Source organism: Myotis myotis, unplaced genomic scaffold (assembly GCF_014108235.1).
Source record: "Myotis myotis isolate mMyoMyo1 unplaced genomic scaffold, mMyoMyo1.p scaffold_m19_p_2, whole genome shotgun sequence".
NCBI classification, from domain to species: domain Eukaryota; kingdom Metazoa; phylum Chordata; class Mammalia; order Chiroptera; family Vespertilionidae; genus Myotis; species Myotis myotis.
The window spans coordinates 161,569,332-161,591,158 of NW_023416324.1; the positions used below are offsets into that span (position 1 = coordinate 161,569,332).

General features: G+C 48.6%; 1 protein-coding gene across 1 annotated transcript in view; it reads right to left on the reverse strand.

Annotated features, from left to right (window-relative positions):
* The window catches only part of ITGB5 (integrin subunit beta 5), a 112,950-nt gene that overhangs the window by 82,683 nt on the left and 8,440 nt on the right, over positions 1-21,827 (reverse strand). Inside the window, exons 2-3 of the mRNA XM_036348022.1 lie at positions 17,686-17,771; positions 6,451-6,655 (exon numbers count right to left, since the gene is read on the reverse strand). Coding sequence (XP_036203915.1) covers positions 6,451-6,655; positions 17,686-17,771 — 291 coding nt within the window. The remainder of the gene's footprint in view (positions 1-6,450; positions 6,656-17,685; positions 17,772-21,827) is intronic.

A 21,827-nucleotide genomic window follows, 5' to 3' on the forward strand; every position in this document is an offset into this window, starting at 1 on the left:
CTATCCACTGAGCCAAACCGGTTTTGGCGTCTTCTTCTTCTTTTTTTTTTTAATAAAGTTATCATTCTTTTATTTATTTACTAGAGGCCTGGTGCACGGAATTCGTGCACTGTAGGGGAGGGGTCCCTCAGCCTGGCCTGTACCCTCTCGCAGTCCGGGACTCCTCGCTCCTTACCGCCTGCCTGCTCACTGCTCCTTCCCACTCAGCTCGCTGCTCCTTAGCACTGCCGTGGATGCCGGCTGCACTCGCCAGCCGTGAGCCCAGCTTCTGGCTGAGCAGCACTCCCCCTGTGGGAGCGCATTGACCACCAGGAGGCAACTCCTCTGTTGAGCATCTGCCCCGGGGTGGTCAGTGTGTGTCAGAGCAACTGGTCATTCTGGTCATTGCACTGTAATGTTAGGCTTTTATTATATAGATTCATTTCAGAGAGGAAGGGAGAGGGATAGAGAGGTAGAAACATCAATGATGAGAGAGAATCATTGATTGGCTGCCTCCTGCACGCCCCTCACTGGGAATCGAGCCCGCAACCCGGGCATGTGCCCTTGGCTGGAATCGAACCCGGGACCCTTCAGTCCACGGGCCGGCACTCTATTCACTGAGCCAAACCAGCCAGGGCAAGACTGTCAGCTTCTTGCTACATGGTGAAAGAGCTCTCCAGGGTCTCTTTTTTTTTTTTATTATAGCACTAACCTCATTCATTAGAGCTCTACCCTCATGACCTAATCACCCGTCAAAGGCCCACCTCCTAATGCCACGGCACTGGGGTTAGGATTTCATCTGAGGAATGTTGGGGACACAAATATTCAGTCCACAGCAAACCTCCCACCCACACACATGGAGTCCTTTGAAGTGTGTGCACTGCCAGTCTGGGTGGCAGAAGCAAGACCTCAATCAGGTAACTGGCACCTCCAACACAGCACAGACAGGAGCTGGCAGGAAACACTTACCAAAAGCAAGCGGCCGCCTGTAGTTTAGTAAACAGTACGGTACCGGTGTCATTTCCTGGCCTGGATTACATACTCTGCTTATGCAGTATATTATCACTGGAGAACATGGAGAAGGGGATCCAAGAACTCTCTACTATTTGTGTGACTTCTTGTGAACATAAAATTGTTTCGAAATAAAAAGTTTTAGCCTGGCCAGTGTGGCTCAGTGGTTGAGTGTTGACCCATGAACAGGGAGGTCACGGTTTGATTCCAGGTCAGGGCACCTGCCTGAGTTTCAGGCTCGATCCCCAGCAGGGGGCCTGCAGGAGGCAGCCGATCAATGATTCTCCCTCATCAATGATGTTTCTATCTCTCCTTCTTCCTTCCTCTCTCTGAAATAAAAACATTTAAACCAAATAAATAATAATAAATTTTAAATTTAAAAAAAAACCACCCTGCCAACCAAAGGTTATTTTTTTTGAGAGGCTAAGGGATTGCGGCAAATAATGACTTAAGCAAACCCTTTCTGATTGCTCTACCTCTAGCTTCTTACCATTTCAATAAACTTTATTCTAAAGTTTATGTCCTTTCTTAAGGATTTTATCCCTTGTTAAAGCCTTTTTAAGATTGTTATCCTGACATTTTCAGGACTGAAAACAAAATGGAAAACAGGATCCTATGTTTATACAAAATCCTGCTTAAAGTTTGGCAGGTGTTCAAAAAGTTCAACACGAAATAACCACATGACCCAGCAATACTACTCCTAGCTATATACTCAAAATTATTGAAAACATATTGTCAACACAAAAACTTGTACACAAATGTTCATAGCATAGCAGCATTAGTCATAATTACCCCAAAGTGGAAACAGCCCAAATATTCACCAATTAGAATGTGGTACAATGGAATATTACTGGGCCATAAAAATGAATGAAGTCCGATACGTGCTATGACATGGATGAATCTTGAAAATATTTTACTAAGTGAAAGATGCCAGACATGAAAGGCCACATATTATCTGATTTAAATGAAACATCCAAAATAAGTAAACCACGGAGTCAGAAAATAAATTAGTGGTGATCCGAGACTGAACTGGTGGGGAGGGCGGGGAGAAGGAGTGACTGCTAATGGGTACAGGGTTTCTTTCTGGAGTGATGAAAATGTTCCAAAATTCGACAGTGGTGAAGATTGCACAACTATATAACTATACTACATACTACTACGTGTATGTAGTATACCACTAAGTTGTACACTTTAAAATGGTGGATTATATCTCAATTAAAAAAGAAAATAAAAACAAAACAAAAAATCCTGCTGAAACTAGAGGGAAATGTTTTTTTTTGTCTTTTTTTTTTCTCCAGGCTTATCCTAGAACAATAATTTTGCCTTGGTGAAGTCTCTCCTAGTATGTTGAGGCTTGTCCGTGGCTGACCTTTGATTGGCAAAGAGTTACATGTCACTCAGCAAACATCTATTAGGAGGTGTGGGGGAGCAGGCAAGGGGGAGACACAAGCATCGCTCAATAAGCACAATGGAAGAGCAAATCGCTGGGCAGCAGCACGCACGCCTTCCCCAGAGTCAGGGGTCACTGCTTTGAGGTCAGTATGCACTCGGTAAACTGAAAACGTTGCTAACTGCAACATGCCGTTTTCTCCTTCCCCCAAATAAATAAATATCTGGGGTTTGCCTGTACTTCTCTTTAAATATTAACATTTTCAAAATGTTAAGGGGCATCACTGGCTTCAAGTGTTTCTATATTTGAGAAACATATTTACAAGGTTCTAGGCCTTTAAGGATTCATATTTTCATCAGCTCTGCTCCCAGTCTTCATCTCTGCAGACTGAAACATCCTCATGATTTGGGTGTCTTCACAGGGCAGCCTGTCCCTCCATCACCCTGACCTCCGGGCAATGGGCCCTCCATCAGTACACTTTCCACAGGACCAGAGCTACACACAGCACCGCAACACTATTTTGTATGAACACAAGATCACATTTTCCATTTTATTTACAATATCAGAAACTGCATCATAATGCTTAGCAGGAGATGTGACTATACCAAGTAAGACAAAATTTTTTCTTTAACTGAGCATACATTGAACTTCATGCATAAATAAGTATTGTGCATAAATTTAATGCTAAGAAAACTTCAAGGAACTGCCAGCACTCTCATCACTTCTTTAACTCCTCTTTGGGGGCTATATTAAAAGCCAGGTGATAAGTCAAAACAAACCACAATTTCTCCCCCTCGTAGTCACAACTTAATTCTAATTTTTAAACTGGAATTAAAACTGTGACATCTCTGGCTTTGTGTGACTGTCAACTCTTTCCTAAAGCAACCCCCTAAGAACAAGAATTTACTCTGAGAGTAAATCTAGATGAGGAGCTCCAAAACTATAAAACCCTCCCTTGGTGATGACCCTGAAACCATAAACTCTTTTGGAGGCATTAATTTTGGTCCTTGTTTTCAAAGATTATTGAGCAAAAACTATACACAATTATAAATTCACTAGAGGCCCGGTGCATGAATTTGTGCACAGGTGGAGTCTGGCTAGCCTGCCCCGATCGGGGCCAACTGGGCTGGGCCGGCCGGGGGGAGGGGATGCAGGTGCTTGGCCAGCCGGCACTGCTCCCTGATCAAACTCCCAGTCGAACTCCCAGTCGAGGGGACAATCTGCATATTAGCCTTTTATTATATAGGATTATAAGTTTTGAAAAATATGAACACGTGAATAAAGACAGAGGATCTTTCAAAAATTTCCTTTAAGTTACTGTTAGACTGTTATTACAATATGAAGGAAGATGCATCATTCACCTTAATGGATAACCATTCTCATCCTACACAATGTTCCAATATCTCAATAGTCCACCGCAACTCCCACACCCCTTCTAGGTCAAGGCCCTTGACCCTGAGCCTGTTTGCACAGAAGGATGTGAGTTATTTTCCGAGAGAGAACGTCGCCAAACATCTGCCCACACAAAGGCTCAGCTGACTTTTCTACCCACTCACACAGCTTTGTAAGGGCTCCCTTCCTTCTCTCTCTCAACTTGGTGTCTCTCCGAGCAAAAAGGCTACGTGTCACTTACAGTGAGGTGACTTATAAAAATAGCAACTTCAGCTAATCCCTGCACTAATCCCTGGGCCGTCCATAGTTTGTGCCTCTATCTGGCAGGGCCACTTACATCCTTGCTTGATTTCTTATTTCCAAGATAACTCAACAGACAAATAACACATTTCTCAAATATACGATGACTCAGAGCTCTCTCTAAAGAAAACAAGAAGCAGGTGGAGTGCCTCCGACATGCAGAGCTGTGCTAATCCTTTTCTGAGAAGCTGAGAATCCCTACCCAAAACTTCATCTGGCTGGGATTCTAGAATCTATGCCTCTGGCCATTACTCTTTGAAAATAATAATTTTAACTTTTTAAAGTGCAATTATTCAAAAAGCCTCATTTAAGCCTCTGAACATAGCTGTGAGGAGTGAAGGTGAGAACAACCCTGAGACCAGAAGGGTGGGGTAACCTGCCCAGGGTCTCTGAGCGAGGGTCAGGGCCAGAGCTAGACCCCAGAGGGCCAACCAGGTCCATGACCTTTTCACTGTGCCAAGCTGCCCTGGCATCTAACTAAGCCACCTAGAAACAGTGACTGCCAGGGGTTTCCTAGATGATGGGATAGAAGACAAGGCTATAGATCAATGGAATTTGTGGGGGGGGGGGGGGGGGGGGGGAGCTGCCTTTTCTCAGCGAAGTAATACTTTCCTAATCTAGCATGGGCACATCCATCTTTTGACATTGGAGACTCTGATATGTGAACACTGGATAACAGAAGCGGTGAACTAGAAACAACTGCGAGCTTTGCCATCATAGAGACCTGGGATTGAATCCAACCGGGAGAGCTTGAGCAGGTTACTCCTCACCCACAAAATGATGCTACCTGCCTTAGGGTAGGTCAAGTATTTAGCACATAGCTGGTGTGCACATCCGTTAGTTTCCTTATATTACAACTAGAGGCTCAGTGCATGAAATTCATGTGGGGCGGGGGGGGGGGGGGGGGCGGTTCCTCAGCCTGGCCTGAGCCCTCAGGGGATGTCTGACTGTCTTGGGGATTGGGCCTAAACCAGCAGTCGGACATCCCTCTCACAATCCGGGATGCTGCATGCACCAGTGACCATACTTTTCATACAGGTCAAAGGCATCTTGCTGTTGTATGGGCAGCTACATTTTTTTGCCCTGATTATAAAAAGTAGTATAGAACATGAGCCTTCTGAGGCAGTAGTACCATTTTCCCCCATCTTATGTGGAAAAATTGAAGCAGAGAGAAGTTAAGTAATTGGCTTTGTCACACAGTTATAAGTGTCAGAATCAGGGCTGACCACAAAATGTGCAAGCCAGAGTCCATGCATGTCATCACTGCATCACCCTGTTTTTTCAGTGTTAGAGTAGCCTTACCAGGTTTTAATTTTTAAATCTAAGAGACTGTTCCCAATATATAGGGTAGGGTCCCTAGGCCTGGCCAGCAATCAGAGCCAATCTGTGGGGTGACCGGTGGGCGGGGCAACTGGTGGGCCCCCGCTGGCACCCACCTTGGTTGGTGGCCTGGGGCTGCCTACTGGCCGGCCCTGCCCCCCAATCGCTGCCGCTGGCTCCCTCCCTCTCAGGGGTCAGTGTGCATCATAACAACCATGGTTCCATCAGTCGGTCGATTTGCATATTAGGGCTTTATTATATAGGATTAACTCAAGGGTCTGCAGAGGCTCCAGGGTCATCAAACAAACTATTCTTACTCTAAAAGTTTGTCCCTTCAGAATGCCACTGACTCAAATGGAATTTGCTGGCAGGAAAAAAGCACTTTTCCCCGGAAGTAGCACTTTCCCTGAAACCTGCATTAACTACATCCTCCCATAAAAAAACATTACTCACAATAGCTAAAGCCCATGTGTCCACTGATGGCTGAACGGATAAACAAAATACAATATATACATATAATGGGATCTAATCCAGCCTTAAAGAGGAAGAAAATTCTGACATCCTACAGCATCGATGAGCCCTGACGACATTATAAGTGAAATAAGTCGGACACATAAGGACAAATAGTGTATGAGCCCACTTATCTGAGGGACTTAGAGCAGTCAAACTCATACAGACAGAAAGTGGAAGGTGCCTGCCAGAGGCTGGGGGGAAGAGGGGGCGAGGGGTTACTATGTAATGGGTACTTAACGAGTTTCAGTTTGAGAAGACGCAGTAAGTTCTGGAAATGGATCGTGGTGATGATACTACAACACTGTGAGTGTACTTAATGCCAATGAACTACACAGTTAAAAATGGTTAAAATGATGAACTTTATGTTACACCTATTTTACCACAATTTTAAAAATAGGAAAGATATTCGGTCCCTCCACGGGGCCTTGTACGCTGGTTCCTGGAGTCTGGGCCATGCCTCGCCTCCCCCCTCCCCTGGCTCTTGCCCTCAGCCTGCCCTGGCTCATGTCCCCATTATTAATGTGTCCCACCTCGAGGGCACTCACCAGGCCGCAGGTTCACAGCGATCTCCTGTGGCGTCATCTGAATGACGTCTGAGCCTGCGTAGCTGGAGCCCTTGCTGCTGAGGGGCAGGCTCCGCAGAACCTGGGTGACGCTGGCCGGGCTCTCAAACTCCCCTCCGCAGCCGTTTCTGACCAGGTTTGCCTTCAAGTCACACCGGGAGGTGACCGACCGCAGGCTGCCGAAGTTCTAGGCAAAGAAACAGGAGGAGAGCAGGAGGCAGTTAGGGTGTCTCTCCAGAACACCACAGGCTGTAGGACCATCACCAGCTGGTTGACTTTGAACCCCCTACATTCCACCTTCATCGTCTAAAGATGGAGAAATGATCATCCGTGTCCCAAATGCCTCACCAGGTATTAAGAGGATTGAGGGACTGGATATGAAAGCATTTTGTAAACTGTGAATACATAATACAAATGTTTGCTTTTGTGGTTATTTTAATGGTCAAAAGGCTCCTTAAAAAATATGCCAGGCTACATGATGAACGGGAGCCACTGAAATGGTCAAAAGTTGTATAACTATAATTTTCTGAAAGATATAAGTTTCCAAGTTGGCCATCACTCAGGCAACCAAGAGTTAACCTCTGAGTTGTCCACTCATCAATCCCATCTTTTCCGCAGCACTGGGCATTGCACAACATGGAGAGAGCAATGTCGCAATATATGTTGTGTCCTCTGGCCTGGAGGTCCTCTCCTAGGAATTTACCACAGAAACTAATCAAGAGGAAGGGGAAACTATCGGATATGTACTGCTGTCATTTAGAATAGCATAATCTCATTACTGTGTAAACCTAAACCCCTGAACCATAAGAAAAATGGGGTATATCAACTCAACAGATGACAGTCATGATCAATGATTATGAAGACTACGTAGAAATTGCAAAACAGTCATACTAGTAAAAAGATCAGAAAATATCATTGCATCTGCACTAGGATTCAAAAGAAAAACTTTAAAATAAGGATAGTTGAGGTATTAGGATAAACTACCCTAATTGTACTTTATTGCTATTTGGACAATAAAGCCACATTGATGAGAAAAATATTTCTTAAGATGAACTGAGGAGGGGGTGGGGCATCGGGGCAGCCCAACCCAAGGTGGCACCAAGTGTTTGGGCTGTTAACCTTAGCATGAAATAATATACTTTGTTTTAATATATGGTGATAGTAAGTATGGATCACTTTCCAGTAATGAAGTTTTTATTTTATTTTTTTAATATGTTTTTATTGATTTCAGAGAGGAAAGAAGAGGGAGAGAGAGATAGAAACATCAATGATGAGAGAATCATTGCTTGGCTGCCTCCTGCACCCCCCCCCCCCCCCCCACTGGGGATGGAGTCAGCAACCCGGGCATATGCCCTTGACCAGAACTGAACCTGGGACCATTCAGTCTGCAGGCCAATGCTCTATCCACTGAGCAAAACTGGCTAGGGCTCCAGTAATGAAGTTTTTAAATGGCAAAGCAAACCCAGGGTTCTGGCTGACAGCCCTTTCTCGGACCGATGTGAGAACTAAGGTCACCGCCCGCTGGCTGGCTACAGGGCTGCACTGGGCCACCCTGTAAAGGCTGGAGAGTCAGGCCCCTGGTCTGCCTCCCGCCTTGGGAGCTCTGACGCCTGGGGAGCTCTGATGGAAGCCTGGGTGGGCGGAGTGTTCCTTGCCTGCTGTGTTGGGAGCCAGACTGCTGGCAGAGGCACCCGCCGTCCTGGTCAAGGATGCCCTGAGGCTAGTCTATGTCTGTGAGTCTTTGCGAGATTCAAGACCAAGAAGAAAGACTGTGTAGTATTTTTTAAATAAGTAAAACCAGATGTGTCGTTCTGGGGTTCTGAGCTTTTTTTGGTGTGTGTGTGTGTGTGTGTGTGTGTGTTTATAAGTGGATTTTTTTATTTTCTGTATCGAACCCTTGGAGATCTTGCCTATGAAAACCTCAGGGACTGCACCATAAGTGTAACTGACTCCACAGCCCCTTGTGGAACACGGTGAGAAACGTGAGTATTCTAGGTTAAAATGATTATCCTTTCAATTTTATAACATTCCAAAGCCAGGGTTTCCAAACCTGGGTTCCAGTGGGCAGGTTTGACTCTGATGTAACAATTCTAATGAAGCAGTACAGCAGCCCAGGGCCAGGGGAAGGGGAGTCAGCCTCGGAGGGCCCTGCATCGACCGCTCTGCCTCTGGCGCTGCCCGAAGCAGAGGTCTAACCAGCTGCCCAGAGCGGGACGGCCTGCCTGCTCAGAGCTTACTCGGTTAGTCGGTGGTCCGTGAGGTCCGAAAGGTTGGCGACCGCTGGGCTGGAGTTTCTGAACTCCTGGCTGACATACGGGGCCTGGCTGCCGGCTCCTCCAATGCTGAGGAGCTGGTTACCCTTGGCCCAGTTCTGATTGTCAAGGTGCACCTGCCTCAACCAGTCCCAGGCTGATCCCTGCCACCAGGTCGGCAAGGAAAGCATCTTCGGTCTCCCCAGAGTGACAGGCACCCCCGAGGTCCCTCCCAGGTCCTCAGCAGCTTGCACTGTGGAACAGACGAGGCCACAGAGCCGATCTGTTTCACTCTGAGTGGGAGGCAGCTGCGTGACTCCTCACCCACAGCCTCAGCCATTCGCTTTCAGGCTGGTCATCGAGATCGTCCCCTTGGGCCTGGACCTTCCCGGCCAGCCTGCTCAAAGGGCTTTCGACAGACACTACCAGCCCTTGATGGAGGGCTTGCCCAAGGCCGCCTGCTGGCCAGGAAGATGGACCTGCCGGCGTCACCAGGAGACTCAAAGTCCAGGGCATACCGCCCACACCTGAAGCTCTCAGAGGCAGCCACACCCGAAGCTCTCAGAGGCAGCCACACCCGTGCCAATTACAACCTTATCTGTGTAGCTGGCTTTTCCAGCTGCACTCTGGGGCCTCTTTATTCTCTAGGATGTTGAGAGCAAACCCCTCTTCATTCCCTCGTCGCTAGCATTTCCTCTCTTTCTCCTTCGTATCTTTCTTCAAGGTTGTGGTAAAGCCTCAGCTCCGATGTGCATGGCTTCCCCGAAGTTTGCTGCCAGCACGGAGGACTGTGAACTCCTGCCTCGTCGCCTGGTTCCCGGCGTGAGAACTACCACTGGCCACATTCAATCTGCAACTTGCAGGATGACTTCAGAAGTGCCGACCACGGCAGCCACGGGACAGCCCAGGCAGCCCGTGCCAGCAGCTCCAGCTTTCGGACAGTAAGGGACATATCTTACGGCGCCCAAGTTAGAGTTAGTCTCAATGCCGTTCACCTCTACCATCAGTTTGTCAAAACCCTATTTCACAAAGCTCAGTGTTTTGCTCCTTGGGGCAGGCCCAGTGGTTTTATTGATGTGCTCAACAGCCTTTGAGACACCCTGACCTACATATCAAACCTTGTCATTGTTCCAGAGCTTTAGGGCCTCAAAGACACCAGCTGGGGCACCTCTGGGCATGGCAGGTCTGAGGAACCGCGTGAGAGTAAGGCAGCGACCTCAACAGCGGGGTTCCCACCGTAGCTGAAGGTCCCTATGCCATGGAGTCTGATTTCTAGCCAGAGGTTCTCACTGCCCGAGAAAAGCACAGAGAGTGCGGCCGGCCCCAGACAGTGTTCACCCCACAAGCCCAATAACTTCTCCTCTCTCCCCCTAAGCTCCTTTCTAGGTAATTTTAGGGTGCAGGCATCTTTAAAGAGAAGAAACCAAAACCACAGAGGCCAGGGGCATAGACTGTGACGGCTATGACCTTTCAGATACACAAACATTATAACGACAATGCCGCAATACCTGCAATCCCGAGCTCCCAATTCAATGAGAGCAGATGCCCCAATGATAAGCCCTTGGAGAAAAGGAAGACTAGTGCTGAAGAAAATCCTCTCACACGAATGACAGTCCAACGACGGATGTGCTAAGAGCCTTCATATCCCGGCGGCCTGGCACCTGGAGCCTCCACCAGGTGGGAACACAGCACGTTCCAGGGGAAGGGGACCGTGGATGTGTCGCCGGGCGCCAGCCCCTCACTTCTGCGGGTGAGGAATCAGAGCCGCATGCCTGAGTTCGCGCTGACGTTCACCCAAGAGGTCCGAATTCGCCTGGCCTCAGCTTCTTGGACCCAAGTCCAGTATTGTTTGTGTCATCACCCTCTCATCTCAGCCAAGGCCATTGCTGAATTCCACAGCAGAAAACTAACTGGGCACACAGATTCGGTGCCTCTGTATTTAGTATCTCCTCGCTGCCCCAAATGCAGAGATCCTCCTGCCTCCTATCAAACTTGGAGGATCAATGTCCTCTTTGTGCAGAAAAATGAGTATGGAAGGTGGGAAGGGGGGACTTTATCTCAACAGGGAAAAATGGAAACTAGCCCCAGCTGTTTTGGCTCAGGAGTTGGAGCACCAGCCTGCGGATTGAAGGGTCCCAGGTTCGATTCTGGCCCAGGACACATGCCCAGGTTGCAGGCTCGATCCCTAATGGGGGGCATGCAGGAGGATTGTCTCTCATCATTGATGTTTCTCTCTCTTCCTCTCTGAAATCAATAAAAATATATTTTTTTAAAAAAAAAAGAAAAGAAAAATGGAAACTAGCTTCAGGATGGGCCTCTGATGGGCTCAATTGCTTGCAGGTGCTCCGCGCTGGAGAGGTTTCAGTTCCTGACGGAAGCCTCTGTCCATGGTCTCCCAAACCTCGTCATCACCGCCCCACAGGCCTCATACGGGGTAACTGCATTACAGGCTAGTTACCGAGAGAAGCGACCGAATGGGAACAGGAACTTGAAACATCTTTTGTGGCTTTTAGTCTCTATCTGGTAATAACAAAAAAGAAAAGGGAGGTGTTCCACATTTAGATCCTTTTAATTTGTTACCACTCTGCTCCTTGTTGTAACCCACCCCTCTCCATTCCCTCCATCTCCTGTACCAGAGCACATAATGAGGTTTGCTGTTTATCATAACATTGTAACACCTGACTCCCTGTACACTTTGTTCATCAAAATCTCTTTTCCTGAAGTCAAGGCCAGGGCCCAGCTGGCTCTTAGCACAGCTGTCTGTCAACTCGGCCAGTGCATTCAGGGTTGTCTGTCTGTGCCACACCAGTCATTACATTTTATCTGCAGACCACCCCGCCTACTCCTGCTAAAGGCTAAGATGCTAAAAAGATGTGGGTGGTTGTTCAGTGGGGGAGTGGGGGGGGAGGGGTGGGGGCGGGAGGAGAAGACAGATTTTTGTTAGTTTGAAACTGCAGCCCTCTCCGGTTTGGCTCACTGGATAGAGTGTCAGCCTGGGGACTGAAGAGTCCCGGGTTCGATTCCAGTCAAGGGCATGTACCTTGGTTGCAGGCACATCCCCAGTAGGGGGTGTGCAGGATGCAGCTGATCGATGCTTCTCTCTCATCGATGTTTCTAACTCTCTATCCCTCTCCCTTCCTCTCTGTAAAAAAAAATCAATCAAATATATTTTTAAAAACAGAAAAGAAAAGAAACTGCAGACCCTGGAAGAAGAGGCATCCATGCCGGAAGAAGGCATCCAGGCCAATCCCTGGGATGAAGAGGGAAGAAGCAAACTGGTGAAGAGGCAGAGAGCCCAGCAGAGAAGTGGGCACGGGCGGGGAGCTGGCTGTCCTCTGAGGCTGGCCTTCTCCTGCAATATGGCCGGGCCAGGCTCTCTGACCTGCCAAGGCGGCAGCCCTGGCTGGGCAGAGGGCTCATGGGTTTAGGGGTGAGGGAGGAGAGAAGGTAAGTGATGCAACCCCAAATCTGTGCCCCAGCCACTCACTGCCACGTGTGCTTCCTGTCTGGGGATAGAGAAATCCCTCTGTCAGCTTCCAGTCGGCTGACTAAAGGCACTGAACAAATATTTACAAAGCATCTGCAACCGGCCAAGATCATCTCTTTCGTGGCCACAAAGAGATGCTCTCTCAAAGAATCTATATTTTAGTGGTGAGCTGGAGCAAACGCTCAGTTGGGGTTTTTTTCATGTTTTCCCAGCTCAAAGGAAACGTTGGTAATGTCTCCTCTACTTTCCCTGCCACCATAACTTCCCAGAAGGTCCAGCCAGCCCTTCCGCCTTCCAGCCTCTAATCCATCCCCTTCCTCACATTCCTGCCTCCAGTCGTCCTGACTCCTTCATTCCTTCTTCTCCACACCCACCTCCAAGGCAGAGCCGCTTCACCCCAGCCCAGGCTCTCCCGAGTCGTCTTCTTCCCACATCTACTTCCACCAGCCACAAGTCATAGGCTTCCCTAGTCTCCCTGCGGGTTTCAGCTCCCGCAGGGCGGCCTTGCCCAGGTCCTTCTTTTTCCAGTTTCTCAACAGCCTGTACTGCCCACGGCCACATCATCTCAACATGCCTCGCTTCCACGCCCCACAGCCTCCCCTCTGCCCCCAGCCCAGCCCTGAGCTCATCTCCTTGCCTGCCTTTGCCTCCCCTGCTGCCCCCACCAACTGTGCTTTCGGTCCCACAGGGACCACGGGTGCCTCAGCCCTGCCACTTCTCCTCACCCGCTGTTCTCTCGCAGGGCACGCCAGCCTCCAGCCTCCAGCACACTGCTGGCCCACAAAACCCAGCCTCCCTTTTGTCCTGGGCACACGGCTACATTAAGTCTCCAGTTCTCGCTGCACTGGGGCGTAGTGATGCGACTGGGTTTTAGACCGGAAAATGTGGTGGGGATAATGTGGGCTGCCCCAGGGCTGTCCTAAAAGCACCAGCACATTCTTCCCAGCACGTTCCCCTTCGCGGCTGGCTGGGCCGTGACACACTTTCAGAGCAGAGGCGACTTTCCACTTTAAAAAAATGAAGGACAGCCCTAGCTGCTTTGGCTCAGTGGATAGAGCGTCGGCCTGCGGACCAAAGGGTCCTGATTAGATTCTGGTCAAGGGCACATACCTCGGTGGCAGGCTCCTCCCCGGCCTGGGCCCTCCTCCCCGGCCTGGGCCCTGGTCAGGGCTCATGCAGGAGGCAACCAATCGATGTGTCTCTCTCATATCGATGTTTCTCTCTGTCTTTAACTCTTTCTTCCAGTCTCTCTAAAAATCAATGGAAAATTATTTTTGGGTGGGGATTTAAAAAAAAAAAAAAAAAGGACAAAATAGATAATAAGCTGCCCGAGTTTGCTGTGTTTATTACTTATTTATTTTAATCCTCACTAGAGGTTATTTTTCCCATTCTTCTTTAGAGAGAGTGGAAGGGAAGGAAGAAGGGGGAGAGAAGGAGACCGAGAAGGGGGTAGGGGGAGATGTGAGACTGGAGGTGGGAGCGAACCTGCAACCACCACATACCCTTGATCAGGAATCAAACCCATGACCCGTCCATCCTCGGGCCAATGCTCTAACCATTGAGCAGCTGGCTAGGGCTGCTGCGTGTTTTATACTGTGCAGTACATACAGCATAAGTGTTCGAGCTGGCTGAGAAGCAGGGGCCAAGGGGCCACGAAGGACAAGGGACAGGGGCTGAGGTGTGCAGTGCAGACAGGTGAGGACAGGCAGCCCCTACACACCCTCGTCTCAGAGAGGGGAGTCTGGCAACTGTGGTCTTATAGCCCGAGGGTAAGTCTGAAGCCACCAGGTAAACTATGTTAGGAGACAGACGCAAGAGCGGTTCACAGGGCCATGCGGCAGAGCTGGTAGCAGCCGGCATGCAGCGCAGCACTGCACTGGAGGACGGGAGGGAGGACACCGGCTGACCCCTCCTCCCCTGTGGGAGGACAGTGCTGGGAGGTGGACTGGGTGGAGGAGGTGGGTTAGGTTACCAGGGGTGTTACATATAAGAGGTCCCCACCTCACCTCAGGGAAAACAAGGAAGTCACTGTGGGAGCTAGAGCAGGGGAGGCCCGTGGGCTGTGTGCTAGGATGAATCCTGGGTGATATGTAGTGACCAGGAGCCCATAGATCAGAAGCCACAAGAACACACTGGTTAGGGACCTGGCCCTCCATACTTCCACACAGTATCAGCCCTCAATACACACACACACATCATATGCTCTTGGCAGTTACATTACTTCTCCCATGATGTTGCAGGATGTGTGGTTAAGAAGGCACTGGCCACATTCATTCTGTCTTGCTAAGGGGCAGAGATTGACCAAAGCCACTCCTGACCCAGCTCCCTGAAACACATTCAGGCCCTGGGAAAGTTGCCTTCCAAAGACGGTGGGAAGCTGCCTCCCGTGCAATCCTCATGGGAAGTTCTGCAGCCAAGAACGAGGCCCTACCTAAGCATAGAGGGAGCCCCAGGGGCTAGAGAGGAACCCAAGTGTGGGCTGGGACGATGACCTGCTCCTCGGATAATGGCATTCGGTGTCAATATCAGGATGTCACAAATACTAACACAAGAAAGGAAGAAACCTAAAGAAGACAAATGACACTGGTGTCCGGGTCCCACTGCCCACATTTCACTAGAAAATACCCATCGGTGACAGCAGTTTGCTGGACAACTCTCACTCATCACTCAGGAGACTGGGTTCATTAGCAGCCCCACCCACAAGCCCTCTTATGCACTGATCTCATTTTACACTCCCAATAATGCTGGAGGGTGGGAAATATCTTATTCACCATAATAGAGGAATATGCAAATTGTCCAGGATGCATCACAGTAACCAGGGAAAACGTCACAGTAACAGTAACGACCAAACAGCAGGCTGTGTGGGGCGACCAGGCTGGCAGGGGGGTTAGTGAGGGATGACCAAACGACTGAACAAGCAGGCTGTGTGGGGTGACCAGGCCAGCAGGGGGGTTAGTGAGGGATGACCAAACGACTGAACAAGCAGACTGTGTGGGGCGACCAGGTCGGCCGGAGGGGGCAGTTGGGGGTGACCAGGCCAGCATGGGGGCAGTAAGGGGCAGAGGGGGACAGTTGGGGGCAACCAGGCTGGCAGGGGTGGCAGTTGGGGGTGATCAGGCTGGCAGGAGGAGGTGGTTAGGGGTGATCAGGCTAGCAGGGAGGGATAGTTAGGGGTGATCAGGCAGGCAGGCAGGTGAGAAGTTAGGAGCCAGTGGTCCCAGATTGTGAGAGGGATGTCTGACTGCCAGTTTAGGCCCAATCCCCGGGATCGGGCCTAAACCGGCAGTTGGACATCCCCCAAGGGGTCCTGGATTGGAGAGGGTGCAGGCTGGGCTGAGGGGACCCCCTCCCCATGCATGAATTTCGTGCACTGGGCCTCTAGTTTTACATATAAGAAACTGAGAATAAATCATGGCAAAACTGTACTTAAACTTTGATTTTCTAACTCCATGTCTTTTTAGAAGGCCTCTTTTATCAACGATGAATTCCTGCCAGACTCTTGGCTGAATCTGGGAATATTAAGATGAATAAGACATGGTTTAGGTTCTCAAGGAGATGATGACTTAGTTGATGACAGGCATGAGAACAAATGAACAGAATAAGAATAGTCTATAAGTGCTATTGAAAGAATAGAGTATGGCAGACAAAGAAGTGGTCATGGCCTCCTCATGCACACACAATAAATAGCCATTTAATGAACTCCTTCAATCAATATTTATTGAGCAGCTACTGTGCATCAGGTACCACTCTGGGTGCTGGAGATATAGCAATGAAGAATACAAATAAAGCTCCTTCCCTAACATTCTGGTGCAAAGAGCTTGCATTCTCATATCAAAAATGGACAGACACATGGATGAATGGATGGACGGACAGACAGACAGATGTGTCAAGGGAAAACCATGAAAGTCTTCATAGAGTAAAAGAGACTTGACCTGAGTCTTGGAAACCTGGAGACAAGGTGTTGGCCAGGGGAAGGTGTGGGCCGCAGAAGGCCCTGAGGAGGAACAGCACAGGGAGGACCACGAGGGTGCTCATCAATCAGGGCTCTCTAGGGATCTTCAGGTGGTTCCCTCTGGCTCGAGGGCTGGGGTGGGCAATAGCAGGCTGTGTGGGGCTGGAGGGTGGGAAATATCTTATTCATCTATACTAATAGATGGTGGGGAGGCAGGAACTTGGATTTGTCCTGCAGGTCATAGGGAACCAGTGAAAGGTTTTAAAGAACATTTATAACAAAGACACGATACTAGGAAAAATTCTAGGGCAGTCACACGATGGAGGCAGTGTAGACTAAGCTGGTTTTGCTCAGTGGGTAGAGCGTCAGCCTGAAGACTGAAGGATGCTGGGTTCAATTCCAGTCAAGGGCACTAGCCCGGGCTGCGGACTCGATCCCCAGTGTAGGGCATGCAGGGAGCAGCTGATCAATGATTTGCTCTCATCACTGATGTTTCTATCTCTCTCTCCCTCTCCCTTCTTCTCTGAAATCAATAAAAATATATATTTTTTAAAAAGAGGCAGTGTAGCCTACAGGAAAGAGCTGGGTTCAGAAGTCCAAGAAGCCATGCTCAAACCCCAGCTTTGGACCATCATGTGGCCTTGAAAGAGATACTTTACCTCTCTGAGCCTCAACGTTTCATCAATAAAATGGGTGTATTACCGCCCACCCGACAGAGCTGTTGTGGTGACGAGAGATACTGTGTACAAAGTGTGTGGCATCTAGCAGGGGTCCCCAGGTGATCCCTGGACCTCTGAGGCTGCGTCAGGGCAAAGAGCCTGGCCTCCCTGACGGGCACCACAAACTGAACTGCAGAGGCTGAGCCGGTCCAAACGAAAAGTTTTCAGTTCTTTCAAAAAGAACCTTAATCGTGCACTAGCTTATGCCCATGGTTCTCACGACAGTCTAGAAAACTGACCCAGCATTTTCCTTTAGAAACAGATCACTTCCCAAATAGCCCATCAACCTTGATATTTGCATTGCTGTACGATAGCAATCTGCTCAAACTGACACTCCTTCCTATAGGGTTTGAAGAAACAGCAGCCATTATTTCTCAATAAAATCGTTCCATGAAGGCCAGTTCATGACATTCAGTTCATCCTCAAATAAGCCACATTACGATGAGCAGCACCCACCCACCGGTCACCCACCCAGGCATGTTCTGAAATACACTCACTTCACAAGCTCAGGTCTCCGACTAAAGAGAAAACTACAGTGCACAAGAGTCAGTCATAGGGGTTCCCCCATAAAAGGAGAGAATGGCCTTGCTTCCCTAAAACAGAATTAAAACGTTCAACCCTCTATCTAGAGACCCAATGTTATAAAAATGCCACTTTTCTCTGGTCACTGCCCTGGGAAAAAGAGGAAAAGACAGCTTGCAGAGTCTGCACACACTTTTTCTGTCCGATCAACTTCTGTGCTGCGACCCCCTCCCTACCCCCAGAGCAATCCCTCCCTTCTTCCTCCCCTTCCCGGGGCCCACATACCTCTTTGGAGCACCAGGCACATTTGGGGTGGATTAGCAGACATTCTTCACAAGAGGTGGCACTTCCGCGAGTGCATTCATTGAGACCTTCAAAGCAAGATAAAGGTGCACCAATCAGTTCCTGGCCGTAATCCCTATGGATGAGGCCTTTGAATGGGCCGGGAGAAGGAGTCCCTTCCTTTATGAATGGGGAGCCTGGGTAAGGCTGCAGGGAGCAGGCCCCCGGTGCTAATTGCAGGTTAAGGCTCATGGGCTGAAGCCAAACACTGGGATTTTGAAGCACCCACCAAAAGCATGCACACCTGTGTCAGCACCTCCCATTTCCTCTGCTGGACGCACTTGGATTTCCACCCCCTCCCATAACATAGCAGGTTATACATTACATAACATACATAACATAACAGTCAGGCCCCTTTACACTTTTACCCAAAATGACAAAAAAAAAAAAATTAGAAAAGAGGAAATGAAAGAACAGAGCAGTCTCCTTCAGGCATAAGAAATGAAAATCCTAAATCGGGTGGTACCACACCAAATCCACAGGGCACCAAAAGCAGCCAGCACAGCCCTTAAAGAAGAATGTAGCCCAGGAACACAATGCGGGGTTAAGATAAAGGAAATCCAAGAATTCAATATATCTACTACTGCGTCAAGTAAGACAAGCCCTATCATCACCTCAGGTAATGAAAAGGCTTTTGATCAAATTCAAAACTATCCCACCAAAAATAAAAAATAAAATTAGAAACTAAGATTAGAAGGAAATTTTTTTATTGTTGTAGTTACTTATTTAAAACCCAGGCCATCCCCCTCCGGCAATGGTGTTGAGGTTAAATCCATTGTCCCCTCCCCTCCCTCCACCCCACCTTCCTAACCCACCCTCTGACCCTGCCCCCACCTCCCAGCAGCACAGGTGAAACTTCTCAGCCCTTTCTTTTCCTTCCTCTCTGAAATATCAGGACAGATTTTTTTCTTGACCAAAAGCAGAACTTGATGGTTTTTCTCGGAATGAAAATGACTCTATTTGGTCCTAACAGGCCCACTGGTCTCTCCTAGAGACCTAGTTGCCCATAGCACGATGGACAGAATAAGGAAAACTCAGCCATGGGAAGAAGGGCTCAGAAAGTCAAGGGGAAATAGTCAAAAAGAGAAAAGGGGGAGAATGGAAGAGAAAATACAGGGAAATAGAGATCGTTCCCTATCTCCTAAACACCAGAATAACTTTTATTATAAGGCATCTCGAAACTGGAGTATTTCCCTAATTTGCTCATTTTAACTCCCTGCTTCTCCTTTGTCACTAGACATTAAAACACACAGGAACTGGGTGACACAGGAAGCTACACTGGGTCTCCCCAAGGGACACTGGAGGGATAAAATGGTAGCGGGCATAGGCGGGAGGAGAAATGGGCTGGACCTGAGTTGCTGGGAAGAAAGAAAGGGTGGCTTGAGGTGAAAACAATGGTTTCTACCAGCCACAGGCCCCAGCCCTGAACCCTGGGTCCCTGTCCCCCCGCCATCATCCTGTAGGGACCCCTGCCTCCCAGCCACGGAGCTGGCGTTGCTCAGACACCACCTCACTGCCAGTCCTGCGGCAGGGCCTCCTGGGTACCGCGCTGGACGAAGAGCACACTTGCCCAGAGAGCGAGCTGGGACCAACCAGGGTGCATGACCTCACTTGAGCAGGGACCCCTCCCAGGTCCAAACACTGACCAAGAGAATCTTAGACTCCTGCCTGCTGCCTGCTTACAGTGACTTTCAAATGGGCACTTTTGCCTTTAGGAAAGAGAATGTGTGCGGGATACGTTTCAAAATGCCAGTTGCGTTTTTTCGGTCCAATTCCCTTACCTGTCAGAAACCACCACCTGAGGGGGGGGGGAACAATCAAATCTAGAATGAAAGTGACTTTCCCCTGCTCTCCTCAGCTCCTCAAATACAAACTCGGGCCCTCGTGGCATACACGTGCTTTGATGTATAAAATTATTTCCATACAATCACGGAACTACAGAACCTTGGAGCTAAAAATGTTTTAAGATGAGCGAGTCAAGCCGCCTCATTTGATGGATGAAAATATGAAAAAAAAGAGTGATTTGGAACCAGGAGCCCAGTCTACAAGGAGAGGTCAGAGAGGATGCTGGCCAGCAAGTGCCCATGTGGGGACCTCCTGATGGTCCGGCACCCTGCCAGACTCAACACCACGTGACAGGGAGTCCCAGTGTCCTCTAGAAGAGATCTCCAACATGCCTTTGGTCAAAAAGAAACTTGAGATCGAATATCTCATTTATGTCTCTGAATCCACATAAACTCACAAACACCACTTTCTAATTTTCAGGGCCTCATCAGTGAGCTCTGGGAACTTGGAGTGTGGGGGGAATCTGGGCTCAGGGATCCTCGGTTCTGACCCAGATGAGACTGGGCTCTGGCCCTCTGCGTTGCCAGCCTAAGACCTTAGATCAGGGGTGGGCAACCTTTTTGTGAGTGCGCGCCAAAAGCAGCAAAATCTCTGACTCAAAATTCTTCTGTGTGCCAGCCCTAATTTTTTGAGAACATGTTACGCCTACTTGATCTCTCTTAAGGTGTACGTATGTGAAGAGCCTTGAAGAAATAATAAAATTCATTCGAGCGACAAAAACACGGTACATGATGATGAAAAATACATTTATTTTTTAATGTATGCATGTAGACTGATAGTCCGACAGAAAACTTTATGACTCCGTTTGATATTATCAGTGGGACTTTTGCTGCTGCATCACTGATGACAGAGATTTTACATCAGGTTTATATTTCGTGACCTTTAGAGATATGCACGAGCTACTACTTTCATCCATCAGGCTATTCCTATTAGGAGACTTAACAAAATTCATCACTGAGAACAAAGATTCACAAGTGTATGTGGATGAAACCAAAACACTGGTCGGATCTAGGAAGGCAGAGAGAGTTAAGGCAGAGGCATAGAAATTGCTCTTCCCCTCTCTCGTCAATCCACGTCTATGGTCTTTAAGATAAGTTGTTATGTAAAATTATTTATTTATCTAAGATGCACCTACACTGAATTTATCTGAAAAATAAAAAAAAGTCGATATTAAGAAAAAAATTGTAAATGGAAGATGATAAGAGAGGTTTTCGCGTGCCAGCAAAAGTTACTGGCGTGCCATGTTTGGCACGCGTGCCAGGGGTTGCCCACTTCATAATGTGTGCCAGGTGTTGCCCACCTTATAACGCGTGCCAGTCGGTGTTATGAGCCTTAGACATAACACTCAAGAGGCTCAAATGTGACAGACTGTAAAATATCTGTCATACTGCGTTGCTAATTGTTTATAGTTTGTTATTAACATTCACACGCAATAGTAGTTTTATTGCGCTCGAAATTATTCCCCTAGAATTAGGTTGCTGTTGGAACAAAATCAAAGTTTAAAAAAACCCGCACTCAGCATGCCAAGCCTGGGACTAGGGGATGCTAGAGGTATAGAGATGAGTGAGCCAGGCCTTGCTCCCCAAGAGCTCACAGCCTGCCAGGTACCAGGCAGCAGACAGGCACTCTAGGGACTGATGGCAAAGGCTGTGTGCTGATACGTGTCATGGTGCCAGAGTTACTCCCTTTGGCACCTCTCCCCTCTCCACCTATTAATGTTTCAGACAGTTTGGATTTGGCTGGATGAGTCACTCGGCACCAATAGCACTGCGAAAGGAAGGAAGCAATGAATAAAAAGCTAAACAGCCGGAGTTCACAAATGTCAGAGTGTTGTGTCTAGGTCACAGAAAGGCGCTAGCAGCACAGACGAAGGCCACATCTTTTCTTAGTTGCTGTTCGTGTAGTGACTACTCCCAGCTCAACTTCAACTGCCTGCAGCGCTTAATGTCTCTGAAGCCTGGGGTTTACTGCAAACCATAATCTAAAAATATGCTCTCCTTCCGAAACTCATTGACTCACCCCTCTCTTTCATCAATCATATCCAGGCGGCCACCATGTCCGGCTGATCATTCCTTCAAGATGTATGAAATGTTTCTTTCTTCCAATCCAGCCCTTCCTGCTCGCCCCCTCCCCACCCCACAAAGTTCAAGCCAGGCCCTCTGCGGATTCCTGCAGCAGCCTCCTGGCTGGCCTCCCTCCCTTCTGCCTCTCCCCAGCACACGTCCAAGGTCAACACCTCC